The 14835-nt window shown below is 41.5% G+C and overlaps 1 protein-coding gene across 2 annotated transcripts in view; it reads right to left on the reverse strand.

The window, feature by feature from the left end:
• Grin2a (glutamate ionotropic receptor NMDA type subunit 2A) overlaps positions 1 to 14835 on the reverse strand; it is a 379678-nt gene that overhangs the window by 80703 nt on the left and 284140 nt on the right. For both annotated transcript variants that reach the window (XM_004864874.4, XM_087202850.1), the window contains one exon: positions 5261 to 5466. In XM_004864874.4, coding sequence (XP_004864931.1) covers positions 5261 to 5466 — 206 coding nt within the window. The remainder of the gene's footprint in view (positions 1 to 5260; positions 5467 to 14835) is intronic.

Here is a 14835-nt window from a genome sequence, read left to right on the forward strand (position 1 = left end):
GTTCAGGACAGCAAATGTAGAAAGGGTTCTGAATTACAATAGTTGTCATGAAAACAGCTAATACTTACTGAGTAATTATTGTTGGCTAGGTACTCTGCTAAACGTTGTGTACTAATTGTTGGCTTAACCTCCACATTTCACTGAATTACATACCATTTGTACCCTATTAAACAGGTGAGAGTCACCAACCCTTATTTTTAAGAGTTTATAATGCACTTCTTTAGGCCCAAAGTTTAATCATCTGATGTAAATTGAATCATAAAAGCGTATGGGAAGCGGAGAGAGGAGGATGTGAAATTCTCAAGTGAAGTAGGATTTTACTTCATCTTCTAGTTACAAATTCTTGAAACCAAGGAGAGGAAGTGAGGGTTTCTGGAACACTGTTAAGAATTAGGATACCTGGGTTCTACCTATGCCGGAGTCTTGGACCTGACTTCTGATGATAGAGCCAACTATGTCCTAAAGGTTCATTCATAACATCTTCCCTATAAACCTACATGGCATGAAATGTAAACAGTGACATTTTGGAGAAAGGATGTCTTTGACCAGGAAAAGCCCTCATGCAAACAAAGAGAATATTGCCATTTTAAAGCCTATCTTATCATCCATCAAGATTATACTGTCTGCTTTGCACTTGCTTCCCTAATTTATTCACCTGGCCAAGTAATACTCAAAGGACATCTACACAAATCACACATACCTTTAAAAATGAAGGAAACACTGATATTTCCAAACCAGGTAATGAAAAGTATCTGGGCAACTCATGTGGGAAGATCAAGGTCTCTTTGAGCAATTCTCTTGACTCCACCTTGCACTAGGGCATCCCACTAGCTCAACTTTGTCTCAGCCGTGCATGTCAGGAAATAAGCGCTCTGTTTGAAAATTATACTTTTTGTCACACCTACCCTTTGGAATGTTAACTAAAAATGATGTTTATGGAAATCCAATATTGTGATAGGAAAATATATTCCCATATCATATGAAAAAATAAGTACAAACAATGATCACATAAGCACATAAGCTTATGAAATAACTAGATAGACAAACAGTGAAATAGGAAGCATAGCTATTTTTGAAAGGTAGGAAATATTTTCATTGTTGTATTTTTGAGAATCTCCCCCAAATAATCTAGTGAGCATATAATATATATAAATAATGTATATAATGTAAATAATATATATATAAATAATGTATATAATGTCCACTATATTCAGCAGCATTGGTATGTCTGTAGCTAGGCCATGAATGGACACATTTGACATTATAACTTTGAGTTAATGGAAGTTATTTACCTTTTTCAATGTTTTCCTTTGTCTCAGGATCACAGAATCCCTACCTGGAATCACCAACTTCACCATCCTCTTATCCTGCCCCGCTTTCTACTCAACCATCCTGCTTCTGTTGACCAAGACCACCATGTAGACTTCACTCTCCAATCTAGAGACCTGGTGACCTGCTCTGACTGGCCACCCTCAGCTTGAAGGTAGTGAGAGCCATGTCTGTGTACTATAAACTCAAGTACAATGACTGGTGAGCTCCGTGCTATAGACTCATAGCAGGTGAGTGTTAACCCCAGCCCCATCAATGACCCAGAGCAGAGGGGGTCAGGCTGGAGTTAAAATTGCGAGAAATGTGATAGAAATGTGTCTCAAGTACATTAAATCAATGGGATGTCAGGAAACCTTTATTTCTTAGTCTATGTGGCTCTGAAACATGTACCAAAATCAAATTCTCTTTCTCCCTAAAACTATGATCCCTTTTCCCACCTCTGCTCACATGTATCTCCCTCACTCTCTGCTCTTTACTTTCCTTTGTCATAACCTTTTTTTTTTTTTAACCTGGGCATTTCCTGGGGGTGAGGGGTTAGGCAGAAGTTCCCAGGATTAAGATTCAGGATCACAGGTACATATGGCATTCTCTGGTCTCACTGGGAATCTCAGCTGGTTTATAAGTGAATGTCCCCATGTTCCTGGCTCCAAGGTATATTTCTAGATATAGACGGTCAGTGGTACATTTTCACCCAATAGGTATCCACTGAGAACCTCCTCTCTACTAGGAAATCAGAACTTGGAAACACAGGATGGAAAAGGCATGGAGCAAATGTACTAATTTACTGTGTCATAGTGGCTGTGGAAACTCAGATCAAATTATAATTGGAACTTCTGTTGGTTCCTTTCCCAATCCTTGTGTACCCATGTACTTTCTCCCAGCTCTTTGACCACCTCTCAAAAGAAAATGTGACTTGTGAAAACAACACGAGGAAATGGATCCAATAAAGTGTCCAGTTCACTGACCCCACAATTTCCCAGTGTGGCCAGTAGATATAAACGTAGCCACACAAATCAGTTAGAACTGTGTTCAGGCCCTGGGTTGAATCCTACCAACCACGAAAACTTAGATCTAAGTCTCAACACTCATAGAACTGGTATGCATTCATGAATTGAGAAGGCTGATACTTTTCAGGAGAGTTGGGCAGATTAAATAAAATAAAGTATCTATAGTGCTTCTTATATAAACCTTAAAAATAAATTTCTCTTCCTCTGAATGATTTGACAATTCAGGATTGTAATTGTCAATATGGCCATTTTCTTTGTACAGATCAGATCACACAATTTTTCTGACTTGTTCTCCATGCATTTAACATCCAACTAACAGACTAGAAAGAAAATCTGATTTCTCAGCTCATTCTGGCTTTTTAGGCTGATAGGTAACTTCAAGACCCCACCATTTACAAGAAGCAAGAAAATATAGAGTTTTCCCTGGGAGGGTATTACCAAGAAAACAAATAGAATGACGATGTCTAACAGGAATCTTTTTGCAACCTGTCAGCCTGCCTTAAACCCTTAGCTTTAGGAAATGCAGTTGATCTAATCTGTGTTCATGTTGCCATTAGTAGATCTTAGCATTTTGCTATTGATTTCAGGTAAGTCAAAGACTTTAATTTCACAAAGACACACAGGACTCGTGTCCTCACATGGAAAAGGGAAAACTGCAAGCTACCACCTCCCTGTAGGAACCAAAAACATGAATCTAAACTGTCTGTAGTCTTCAACAGAAAAGTCAATTATTTTAAAGAGAGTAATTTATTTGGATTCATTATTCTTCACAGTAATACAGCTCAGGATTTGGTGCTCTACTTGTTTTCAGCTTCACAGCTACTGATTTAAAAGATCTAAATTCTTTTTATTGATTGTGAAGCACTAGAGGCCCAGCTTGATGGCCCTGTCGGAACATAGAGGGTGTCATTATCCAAAAAAGGGGGAGTCCTACCAAGGCTATAGAGTCTGCTTTGTGCCCATCACTCTGGTTCCTTCATTGGATCAACTTCTGCTCAGAGAACACCACCCAAATCAGAACCTTCCTCTGACAACTTCCTCATGTTCTCTCCCTTCTTCCAGCCCATCCCTTTCTAGCATTCACTGGTTTTTCTTTAGTTTCCCAATCTTACTCAATTCTTTCCTTCCTCAGAGTCTTTGCAGTCGTTCTTCCTTCTGACTGGGACTCTTTTCTTAGTCCTTCACATGTCTGGCTCCTTCTCATCCTTTGTCCTTTGTCGTCTTAGATCTGACCCACCCGTGTGAGCTAATGCGGCTCCCACATCCCCCGGCATACTCTCTTTTCACACCACCTTATTTCTCTCTGTACAAGGCTGATCACAATATGAACTGCTCCGTTCTTTCACTGGTTGAGAGGTTTTCTAATGTGTCTGTCACAGGACTGTAACATCCTTGTCGTTTGCTTCCTTGATCAAAGTCTCCACTGTGCCCAGGAAGGTGCCTGACACATAAACTGTGCCTAAGGCATATTTCTGTATTTATTTACTTATTTTTATTTATAGCAACATCTGTGCTATTTAATTGTGAAGGATTTCAGCAAAATCCACTAAGACATCCTTTCTTGCCCTGCCTTGGAGAACCTCACTTCCTCCTTATCTCCAGGGGATGGAGGTTTGGACTGATTGCCAAAGTAAGGCTCTTGATCTGGGAGCCATCGTGGGGACACTGGAGAGGGGGAGGCCTATGAAGAAGAGTTATTTAGGCTCACTTCATCATCTATTCAGAATTTCAACTCCAAAGAAGGTGACTTTAATAACTTTGTTGGTAAAATTTCCTCCAAACCCAAATGTGCCTTCAGAATGCATTTAGCATTCATATGTATCTTATAAAATATATACCCTGATCACAAGCACTGAGATTTGAGGATGTGCATCTTGGGGAGTAATGCCTGGGCTAGAGTGTGGAGGAATAAAGGTACTCATTCATCATCTAGTCATTCAACAATCCTTGGTGTACTGTGCTCTGTACTTGTCACCAAGAGTACAAAGATTAATAAGACACATCCTCTATATTTGGAGAGCTCATCATTCAGCAGAAAAGACAGACAAACTATAAACTATAAAAAGAGACAGTAAGAATAGAGATAGAGATTATCCCGGTATGGTGTAAGCAGGCAGAGCTAGCCCAATTTGGGGAGGTATTGGCCAAACTAAGGGTAAATAGGGGATGGCCAAGTGAAAGGAAGGGTCAGAAAATAGTCAGCAAAGAAGATTCTACTGAACAGCAGGCTTTCTCCTTTAGTGAGTCCCCCCACAAGGGTAATATCTGGTGAATATCTGCATCAGGAAAGAACAGGGCCTTGGACTTGATCGTGGAGCTTTCTGTGTCCTCGGTGGGTGCACAGATTAAAGTGGACCCTTACTCCACAATGTCAGCTCTTTCTTGAAATATAGCAAAAGAGGAAATGGCACAAACAGCACCGCCGGATCAATTTCCACCTGGACTGAACCTGAGAGTCACGTGCAAATGCTGTCCACTCCCAAAGAGAGGGAAATTTGCAAAACTTTTGAAAAGTGTGGATCTGGAAATATAAAAGATAGAAGAGAGAAGAATGTGCTGGGGAAGGAGAGTGTGAAGAGCAGCTAGAAACACAGAAAGGAAAACATTCCTGAAGGAAAGACTGAATGAAGGGGACTGCTGATTCTGCGTAATGGTTAAGAACTCAGCTGCAGAGTCAGACAAACCAACATCTGAGCTGTATATTCTTGTTTAATGGCTTTGAATGGGTTTCTTAATTTTCCCATAATCAGTTTTATCAACTTACCATGGGCAAAACTACCCGCCTCATATTGCTATTGGAATTAAGTAAACATAAACTTGGGGCCTCTGCAGGCATGTGAATCTTTTGATCTATTATTATTTTATTGTAACGATAGGATATATTCTCTATTACATTTTATGGCTGAATCACAGCGGGCACTCACTTGATCTTGACAAACTTCCGACACGGCACGGTGTTCCTCACACATGTCTCCGTCAATGGGTCTATGTCCTCCACGATGACAAAAGGGGCTTCCTCCAAGGTGACAATGCTGAGATGGTTGTCGTCTGGCTCACAGTCCGAGAAGGACTTGTACCTTGGCCACACAGCGTGCCTCAGGCTCAGGGTCTGGTTCTCCCACTTGCCCACCTGCATCACAAACACAAAGACACACCTGTATTTTCCTGTATGATTGACTTCGAGAAGGGCAAGTCCTTCCCCACAGGAGGCATGGGAGAAGATACTGTCAGTGTTAAGGGCTCTTTTGCTACATGTCTCAACATATGCATTCACTTATGTGCTGAGAAAAATGAGGAAAAAAGAAAACCAATCTGTTGGACAGCTTCCTGTTCTGGCCCCTCCAGAGGCTCATCGCACTTGTGCGTCTGTTGGTGATGCAGAAGCACTGGTACTTTTAGGGCCCCCTAGGTAGTTCTAATGCTCTTCCGGGCTCCAGGATCATGGATGTCATTGAAACAGCACAGACCTTAAGATCTCAGAGGTGTGGGTTCAAATGCCCACCTCTGCCACTTACTAGCTGTACAACTTTAAGCAAGCTCTTAAGCATCAGAATTTCTGTCTTCTCATCTGGAACCTGGGCACAGTTCCACCTGTGTCCTAAAGATACTATGGGATTCAAACAAGGCAGTGCAAAAAAGCAGAAGCACAGTGTGGGACGTGTAGTGTAGACTCCATGTTTTTCCTTTAAGTATGGAGGAGAGAGAATGAAAAGCAGAAAGGTGAAAAGGTGCTAAGAAATTGAAAGAGGACAGGGAGAGGAAGGTGCAGTTGAAGGGCACATAGGAAGACTTTGTTTCCATTTCTTCGTTTTCAGATGGAGGGGTTGAAGGGAGGGCAGGGGAAGGGGGAACAAATAAGAACCAAGAGAGATTATGTAAAGGTGCAAATTTCAGGGATGAATGTTATTATATTGTATACCTAAAATGTACCAGTAAAATTAATAATAATAAAAAAGAGCACACAGGAGAAGCTTGGAGGAAGAGAACCACAAAACAGAGCAGAGCAAGTGGTGGAAGCATCATCTCAATCCCAAATGTGCCTCCCCCGAAGTTGTAAATTAAAGCGAACTTTTATTAATCTGCATAGAGTGGAGATGGTTACTGCTTAGCATACGTCAAAAGCTGTCAAAACAGAATCGATTGTATTCCCTCTGAGCAGCACTCGGCATCTTAGTGGAATCAAATTAAAGGCTGTATGCTTTGAACCTTAATTCTATTTGACAGCTTATTGGCACTATTCACATCCACACTTGGAGCAGGCTGCCCCCGCATCCCACTTTCTCCTTCCTCCTCCTGCTCCCACACACGATTGCATGACACCACAGGTCAGTGCTTTATTTGTAATACCAACCTCAAGGAAAACGTCTCGTCTGAAAAGCTAAGTGCCAAGCGCAGGCTTGTTTGTGCCAGTGTGACCCGCTCACCTCTCCTCCTGGAACTCCAGTATCACCAGAAATAAGTCTCAGACCCATAAAGAGAATTCAAATGCACTGGGCACCAGGGTGGGGGGCGGGGGGGCGGGCAAGGAAGAGAGGAGAACCCTCACTCCCGAGATGGCCTTATCACTTGGGCTGGAAAATTTTCACTGGCTGTAAAGAAGCATCCAATGTGGCTAATAACAAAATTGTCAAGCTTGAGTGACGGTGACGCCACACTTTTTAAGATGGAAAAGTCAGTACTTTGGCTAAACAGTCATGCTTAGACTGCTTAGTCATGCTTAGACATGCTTAGTCATGCTTAGATCCATGCTGTGATCTGTAGCACAGGTGCAGGACTATGTTGAGCCCATAAAATTCTTCATTCAACAGATTTATTGCACACCTACTATGTTCTGGCCCCATTCTGGGAATAAGGATGGATAAAACGGAACAAGTTCCTGCCTTCTTGGAGCTATTTATCAGCTGAAGGACAAAGATCAAACAAATATGAAATATAGATAAAAAGACTTACAAACTTTTCCTTTTGGAAGATGTGGCAGCTGCCCTATTTCTTTCTGTTTATCTCAGAAAACTCAAATGCATCCTTTAAAAGAGACTGAGTAGTTTTGTGGACAGGAGATTGGTTTTGCAGTCAAATAGCTCTAAGCCTTCCTGCTGGCTTCACCCTTCAGCTGAGCAGCCTTGGGAAAGTCACTTAACCTCTCTGAGTTCACTTTCTCCACTTCTGATGACTGCAGGGTGGGGGTGCTGAATGAGCTAAGCATGTACATAACTCATGGAATACAAAACAGAGCATGGCACATAACACACGTGGCGGTGCTATTATTCTATTGCTGCTGTTGTTAGCATTTAAGACATGGCTTAAACACACCTGATCCATACAGTCATTCTTGCTTTTCCTAGTAACCTATAATTTTGTACCTATCTCCATCATACCATTCTGATATTAGAATTATAACAGTCACTATTGAATAATGGAAATGTGCCAATATCACCAATTAATCTAAGACCCCCTCCCACACCAAACCCCACATGGTATGGATTATAATCTCAATTTCCCTGTTCAGGGAAACTGAAGCACAGAGAGGTTATGTAACTTGTCCCAACTCACACAGCAAGGAAGTGGAGGAACCAGTGTAAATACTCTGCAGCTATCTGGATCCAAAGGCGTTTTCCCGCTAAGTACACAGTGCTTCTCCCTGGGGCGTGGTAACCATGCTGCAGCCCTAGGCCCTTCCTTCCTTGCAGATGTGGCTCCTCGTGTAGCAAAGTAAAGTAAATTTAGGCAAAGACTGCACACAGAAGAATCTTCTGTGGTGACCTGGTGACTTGACCACATTACAAACCCACCACCCCATCATGGCAAAAGTTGCAGCCCCAGGCTCACTCATGGGGAAAGAGGGGTTGCAAAAGCTTCTTAGCCCTCAAGTGCAGTAACTGTAAATCCTCCCAGCCCCACTTCCCTTCCAGGCATATCCAAGTCAGTGCCCACGGGAGGACAGGGAGGATGGAAAAGCAGGTGGCAGGGGCATAGCACTGGGCCAGGAACTGAAGCTGCTGTGCAAACATCGCCCTAAATCCTGAGAGCTCTTACCTCCTCTCAGTCCAACTGCCTCCTCAGTGCCCTTTCCAACACCAACAATCTCACAAATTTATGTACCAGAAAGAGGAGAAGAGGCGTTCTGCGCTTTCCCCCTCTAACTCCATAGTGACAAAGTACAGTAACCGAATCCAGTGTTTGTAGACAGGGTTAGCAAAGGTTCCTTCATTCCTTAAGTATTATTGACTGAATGGCTACTAGGTGCCAAACATTGTGCTAAACACAGAGGACACTGTATTGTAAACGCTAAGCTTTTGCTTGCATCAAATTTTATGCTAATTAGGATGACATGAGCCTATCGTCCTAAAACATATCATACAAGGTGAAAGAAAACATGGGTCTAAGAGAACATATGGGGGAAAGGAATCAGAGAAGGCTTCCCTGAGGAGAGGCACTTATGCTGAGGGCAGATGAGCTGGAGTCGGGGAGGGGCTGACCAGGACCAGAGGAAGGGAGAGCATTGTAGAAGGCAGGGACCCGATGATGCAAAGCCTTGAAGTCTTATTAAGGAGTTGGGATTTACCCTGATAGTCTGAGTTTGTGTCCCCTTAAAATTCACATGTTGAAACCTAATCTTCAGTGGGATGACACAGGACAAGGGGGACTTGGGATCTGATTAGGTCATGAAAGCAGAGCCCTCTTACCTGTGGTTTTGCCCTTATAGAAGAGGCCTCAGAGAGCTCCCCTGCCCTTCCAACTGCACACACAAGTGCATATGCAGTGGATACATGAACATGCATGTGTAAGTATCAGTCTCACTGACTTTTCAGAAATCAACTTGATCGCTACAAAACCCCTCCCCATGCTCTCTCACATGGCACAAAAAGAAAGGGTTCCGACTCATTAACACCCTGGGTTTAAAGATCAGATATACAGATACACACACTCAAATCCTGCCACTTCCCTCAGCTGTGTGACCTTCCCCAAGCCACACAATCTTTCCTTCAAGAATAAAACATTTCAATTACATATGTGGTTGACTATCTTAGTTAGCCAAGAAGATCCCAGGGAGCTACCAGGGTTAAATGTACTGTGGATCCTGGAAAAGATACCAAGATGGAACAGAAAGGGGAGATTAGATAAAAACTAAGAGAATCTCAATAAAGCAGAGCCATTAGGTAATAATCACGCATTAATTGGTTCATTAATTGTGACAAATCTACTATAGTAATATCAGATGTTAATAATCAGAGAAACTGGATGTGAAATAAATGAGAACTCGCTGCACTATATTTGTGATTTCCTATAAATATAAAACTATTCTAAACTAAAGAAATCTATCTGAAAAGACAGAGTGGCCAACAATGCGATCTCTGAATCCAGCAATTCTACCTCCAAATCATGGCTGAACACTTACCAGCTGTTCCACTTGAATAAACTGTTTAAAGTCTCTTTGACTTGGCTTCATTCTCTAAACAATGGGATGATGATAATGGTATAACCCACTGGACTGCCAGGAATACTAAATGACCAAATTGGTTACTTTATGTAAAACATACAGAGGAATTGCTCAACAGTGGCTGTGTCGTTATTTTGTCATGAATTAAATCCAGGGGGGAATACAGACTTTTAAAAGGACTTCCTATCATCTCATGTTTTAACTCCATGAAAGCATCAACTGGATTGTAGCCTTTTGTTGTTTTCCCTGTCCATCATCTATTTCCTTCGTAACATTTTTGGTTTGTTTTTGTATTTTTATTTTTATTTTGTTTTATTTGATTAGTGTATTGATTTTCCCTTGGAGAGATGCCCACCTCCAATGTCAAGAATAGGCACATGTCCTTTATTTGGTAAATCAGTTCATTAAGTTCCCCAACCACGGTGATTAACCCAGGAATGTGCATGAGAACTGTTATGAGACAATAGTCTTCCTGGGAAGCTTTTCTGGGATTGTTAGGATACAGGGGCCATAGTGGAACAACCTGTCTGAGAACGAACACAGAGCTACGAAATCAAGAGATGAAAGCAATGGAGCAATGACCTTGCTGAGCTCTTGCAATAATACAAACAAGTTGGCTGAACACTTATAATGTGCTGGGCACCATTCTTAGAACTATTTTAATTCCTAAAAACTCCTATACATAATAGAAAGTTATGAAGTTAAGGACAGATTGTTTTTATCTCCATCATGATTTTTTTTTGTATTTAAAACATTCCGCAACTCACCCAATAGGCTGTGCAGAAGAGGGGAAAAAAAATCTTTACTTTTCAAATAAACTGGATTTTGGTGATAAACCTTTGTGTGTTTTCAGCAAATATACTGAAGTTTTGAGGACAAAGAAAAATAATTGACCTCTGATGGAGGAAAGTGATTATGCTAAAAGAAATATCAAAAGGGGAAATTAACTTTGTAATGATTTTTTAAATCCATTCTTGTTAGTAAAATTTAAATACAGTGCTATTAGGAAGTTAACTGCTCTTTGGCTCCTAGGGAGTATTTTGTGAATGGGCAGCAACAACTTATTGAAATACTCAGCCAATACTTCCTCAGAGCAGAAAGAATTTCACCTCTAAAAACTGTAGGCCTCAAGTTAGCATCTACCCTTTCATTTCTGGATAAATTTAGAGAAGTGCTACAGTGACTGTCAAAGGCTGGAAGAAATTAGGTTAATAGAGTAGGTAGCTCTTCTTTCAAAGGTATATGAGTGTTTGATCTTATTTGATCTATTTATGAAATGCTTACAGGAGACAATTAAAATAACCCCACACTGCATCTTCTGATCTCCAGAGCCATCCCCTAAAAGCTTACATCTAAACAAGAAAATCATGCTGTATCCCTGCTCCAATCCTCTCGTGACACCTGCTGCCTACAAAGACAAATGCCGTTACAGTACAGCGCCCTCTATAATACAGGCCCAGTCAACCTCCTTCTCTCCTCTCACTTCCTCTACCTCTTTCTCACAACCCTGTAGTACTCTCACACTAAAGCACATATATATGTGCCTTCACACATACACACACTTGTACCTACACACACCATTAAGATCCACATATCTACAGAAATCTATGCACTGATACGTAGATGTATCACATATGTACACTGACACCTACTCAGACTCCCCCCCCCACACACATATATATAACACAGATACACTCACACCTCCACATATACATGCATGCATACATACACACCCACGGACCCAGACACAATAATATGATGATGCACATGTACAGTTTTCACCAGACATGCCCTGCATAACACCCACTTCCCTCACTATGCCTACATTGCTTCTTATGCTTAGAATTCTTCTCATCTCCATCTACTGAAATCCTGCCCATTCTTTTCATACCTAACACAAATTCACTCACAGAACCTGACTGTGCAGCCGTAAGTCATTTTTGCATTTTCTGAGGCTCTAGAACATTCTTTTGCCCTCATGTACTCGTCAATGAATTCAACATACATGGATTCGGTGTTTTACACTGTGCTGGGCACTCCAGGATGTCCTGGGGCTGCCATGGTGGACCGTCTTCAAAGAGGAGTTTCCCCGTCTTCAGAGCCTTAGGTCTGGTTGGAGAGAAGTCAACTCAATAGCAAAGTGAGAAGACTGCCTTGCCAGGGTATCCACAGCATGCTAGGTAAGGAGAGCGCTTCCTACTCTGAAAGGGAGTCAGAAGATGCTTTCGAGAAGGAGTGATTCCAAATATGAAGCAGACCAGGAGAGTTCCTGTGTATCCTGTTAAGGGTTTACTTCTAGCTCATGGAAGATTGAAGCGTATAGGAACCTGGTGTTGGGGACTTAGTGAAGATTTTTAATCACGAGAGTCACTCTCCTCATTGGAATAAGTATATCAGGATACCCTAAAGGGATGTGGCTAAAAGATTCTGAGTGCAGAGTTACGGGTTAGGAGGCAAAAGCATAAATCTGGAAGACAGAGGGCCATAGAGGTAAGATTGGTGTGAATTCGTGGGATGTCAAAGTGAGAAAATCAACATAACTCAGAGACAGACCAGTTGTATAGGAGTGGAGGGGAGGGCCCAGGCAGCCTTGTATTACAGTTTCATGCACTATCCTGCTGGCCAGATGTCCACAGCCATGTGAGCCATGTTGGTTGTAGCCTAGTGCTAACCCATCAAAAATTCAATAATTATTTGCTGAATTGAACTCACTCTGACCATGGCATATCACCGATTTTTACTTAAGATCCAAAGTTAAAAGAAGAAAGTTGCCTGTTTACTCAGCTTTTCTCCTCAGACACAAGACGATGGGAATCACAAATTTAAAAGTCAGGAGGAAATTTATTAAAACTGAAAATGGGAGCAGAGTTCACACTGTTGGCACACCCGTCTGACTGGGCCTGGTTACCTCATAGGGTGATTTCATCTCCAAAAAAGAAAAATCTTTAAAACAGAACTTTACAAAACATTAGAGAACATTTCACTCCAGATAATGAGCAGTGATTTACATCCAAGCTGGAGAAAATATGAGTAATTAACTCTTCAGGAAGATGAAGTTAAGGAGGACAAACAAACCAAACAGGAGGCCAATTTCTCTCCACCTGAAATATAAAATCTTAGAAAGGACATGCGATAAATGGCCGTGAAGGAAATGTGAAATGATTGTGCATCCATATTTAGCATAAGCAGCATCACTGATCAGCATCACTTCCCTGCCTCAGCATGCACATCTGACACACCAATGAGCTGATACCAGGTTTACAAACAAGTAATTCTGTGTCCCAGATTGCCACTTGAAACCAGAAGCAAATGTGAGCGCGACTGATCTGGAAACTACAACAAAGATGTCAGAACTGCTGCTGTGGCTGGATATGAAGTTGCAATGTGTCTTATCTGCAGTACTTTGTAGTGGAGTTCAGTGAATTTTTAATCAACATCTGGTTTCAAGTTCACCTGTGATAGCTAGTGTTGTTGAAACCAAGCGTCACTTTGGAAGTCTGTTTCTCTGTGCATAGTCCATGCAAACAAGCTTCTGCAGAGAAACCACTGTGAAGCAGGTGTGGGTTGAACCTACTTGGTCTTCAGCGCTGTGGGCCCTGAGTGATCACTGGCAAGGGGAAGTTCAGAATTGTTTTGTAAATACTGCAGTAAAGTATGGGCTTCTTTTGAATGTACTGTTTTAAATGCAATGAATGAAGGCCATGGGATTATGAAATTTGAGTCTAGATAAGGACCCCTCCTTAGGAACTGATTAAGAATGCAAAGTCCTAGCCAGGCTTGGTGGCACATCCTAGCCCTGAGGAGGCTGAGGTAGGAGGATCATGGGTTCAAGACCAGCCTGGGCTATACAGTTAAGACCCTGTCTCAAAAAGCCCTGGGCCTCTGGAGTGTAGATCTGGGGATCTGGAATGAGGATCCTGACATTTCAACCAGCATCCTCGGTCACTGTGCTCTGGGTGGTCGTAGGACCCTATTTTGAGAAACAACAGGAGAAAGATGCTTCTGGCTGTGGGCAGGATTAAACGCAACCTACAAAAGAGATGGAAATCTTTCTTCTTGGGTTACTTACATAACCAGTGGCAATTGCCAGCAGACCTAAATGAGTTTAATCAGCTATTAGAACCTTAATTAAATTCCTCTCAGTTGAAATTTCAGAATTGCCTAATTGTTACACAGCTCACATTGGAGCAGTTGATTTTTTTTTCTCCTATAATAACCACTCTCACAATAACCTAATATCTTTATGGATAACAGTGTCAATTGTCTTAGAATCTGGCACTGATCTAGTCATTCATGGCGATGCGTTTTGATCTTTATTGTTCCAAGAACAACCTGCACATTTCTATCCATTTTTCTCTTGATGCTCAGCCAACAGAGAGCTCGATGTTTGTTCAAATTTAAAATTTAAATGTAAAAGTGAAAGTCTTTGGAATGGGACCCACCATTTTCTTCGGAAGTTCCTTTATTATCTCCAGTCTTCCCAAGTTCCCAGGTACCCAGGGATGAGTAGAAGTCCATTTCTTTGGTTTACTTTTAATTCTTTGTATGCTCTTAAAAGTGATGTGTTCTGTTAATTAGCTAAGGAGTTAATAGTGTTTTCTTTCTTGTCTTTGATTCCACATTGGAATGAAATAACATCAGAGACTTGAAAAATCCTCAAAAAATAAAAAGGAGCTCTCCCATAATCACTAATTAATTTTTTTGACCATTCTCCTGGGAGTTCTTCATTGTGTAACTTCTGTATCTCCCTGGGCTGTAATAATAACTACTGAATAATTAATAAGCATAGTCACTGGCATTTATTGAGGTACTGAGATCATCCCAAGAAACATTTTCTCATTTTATCCTCACAATCTTATAATGAAAAAGGCAATTGTTACCCTCATTTTGCAGACTGAGAATTTAAATGACTTGCTCAAGATCAAACAGCAAATGAGAAGACGTGGAATCTCATTTCAGGACAGCGAGCATCAGGGCATGGGACCATGACCGCTACGGTTAGTGCCAGAAAATGTCAAGCCAAATAAGAGCAACATGTGTGTGTTGAAGGAATGTCTTATG

Source organism: Heterocephalus glaber, unplaced genomic scaffold, assembly GCF_053883595.1.
Source record: "Heterocephalus glaber isolate CG9 unplaced genomic scaffold, H.glaber_assembly_v1.0 deba00001781, whole genome shotgun sequence".
In the NCBI taxonomy this organism is placed as follows: domain Eukaryota; kingdom Metazoa; phylum Chordata; class Mammalia; order Rodentia; family Bathyergidae; genus Heterocephalus; species Heterocephalus glaber.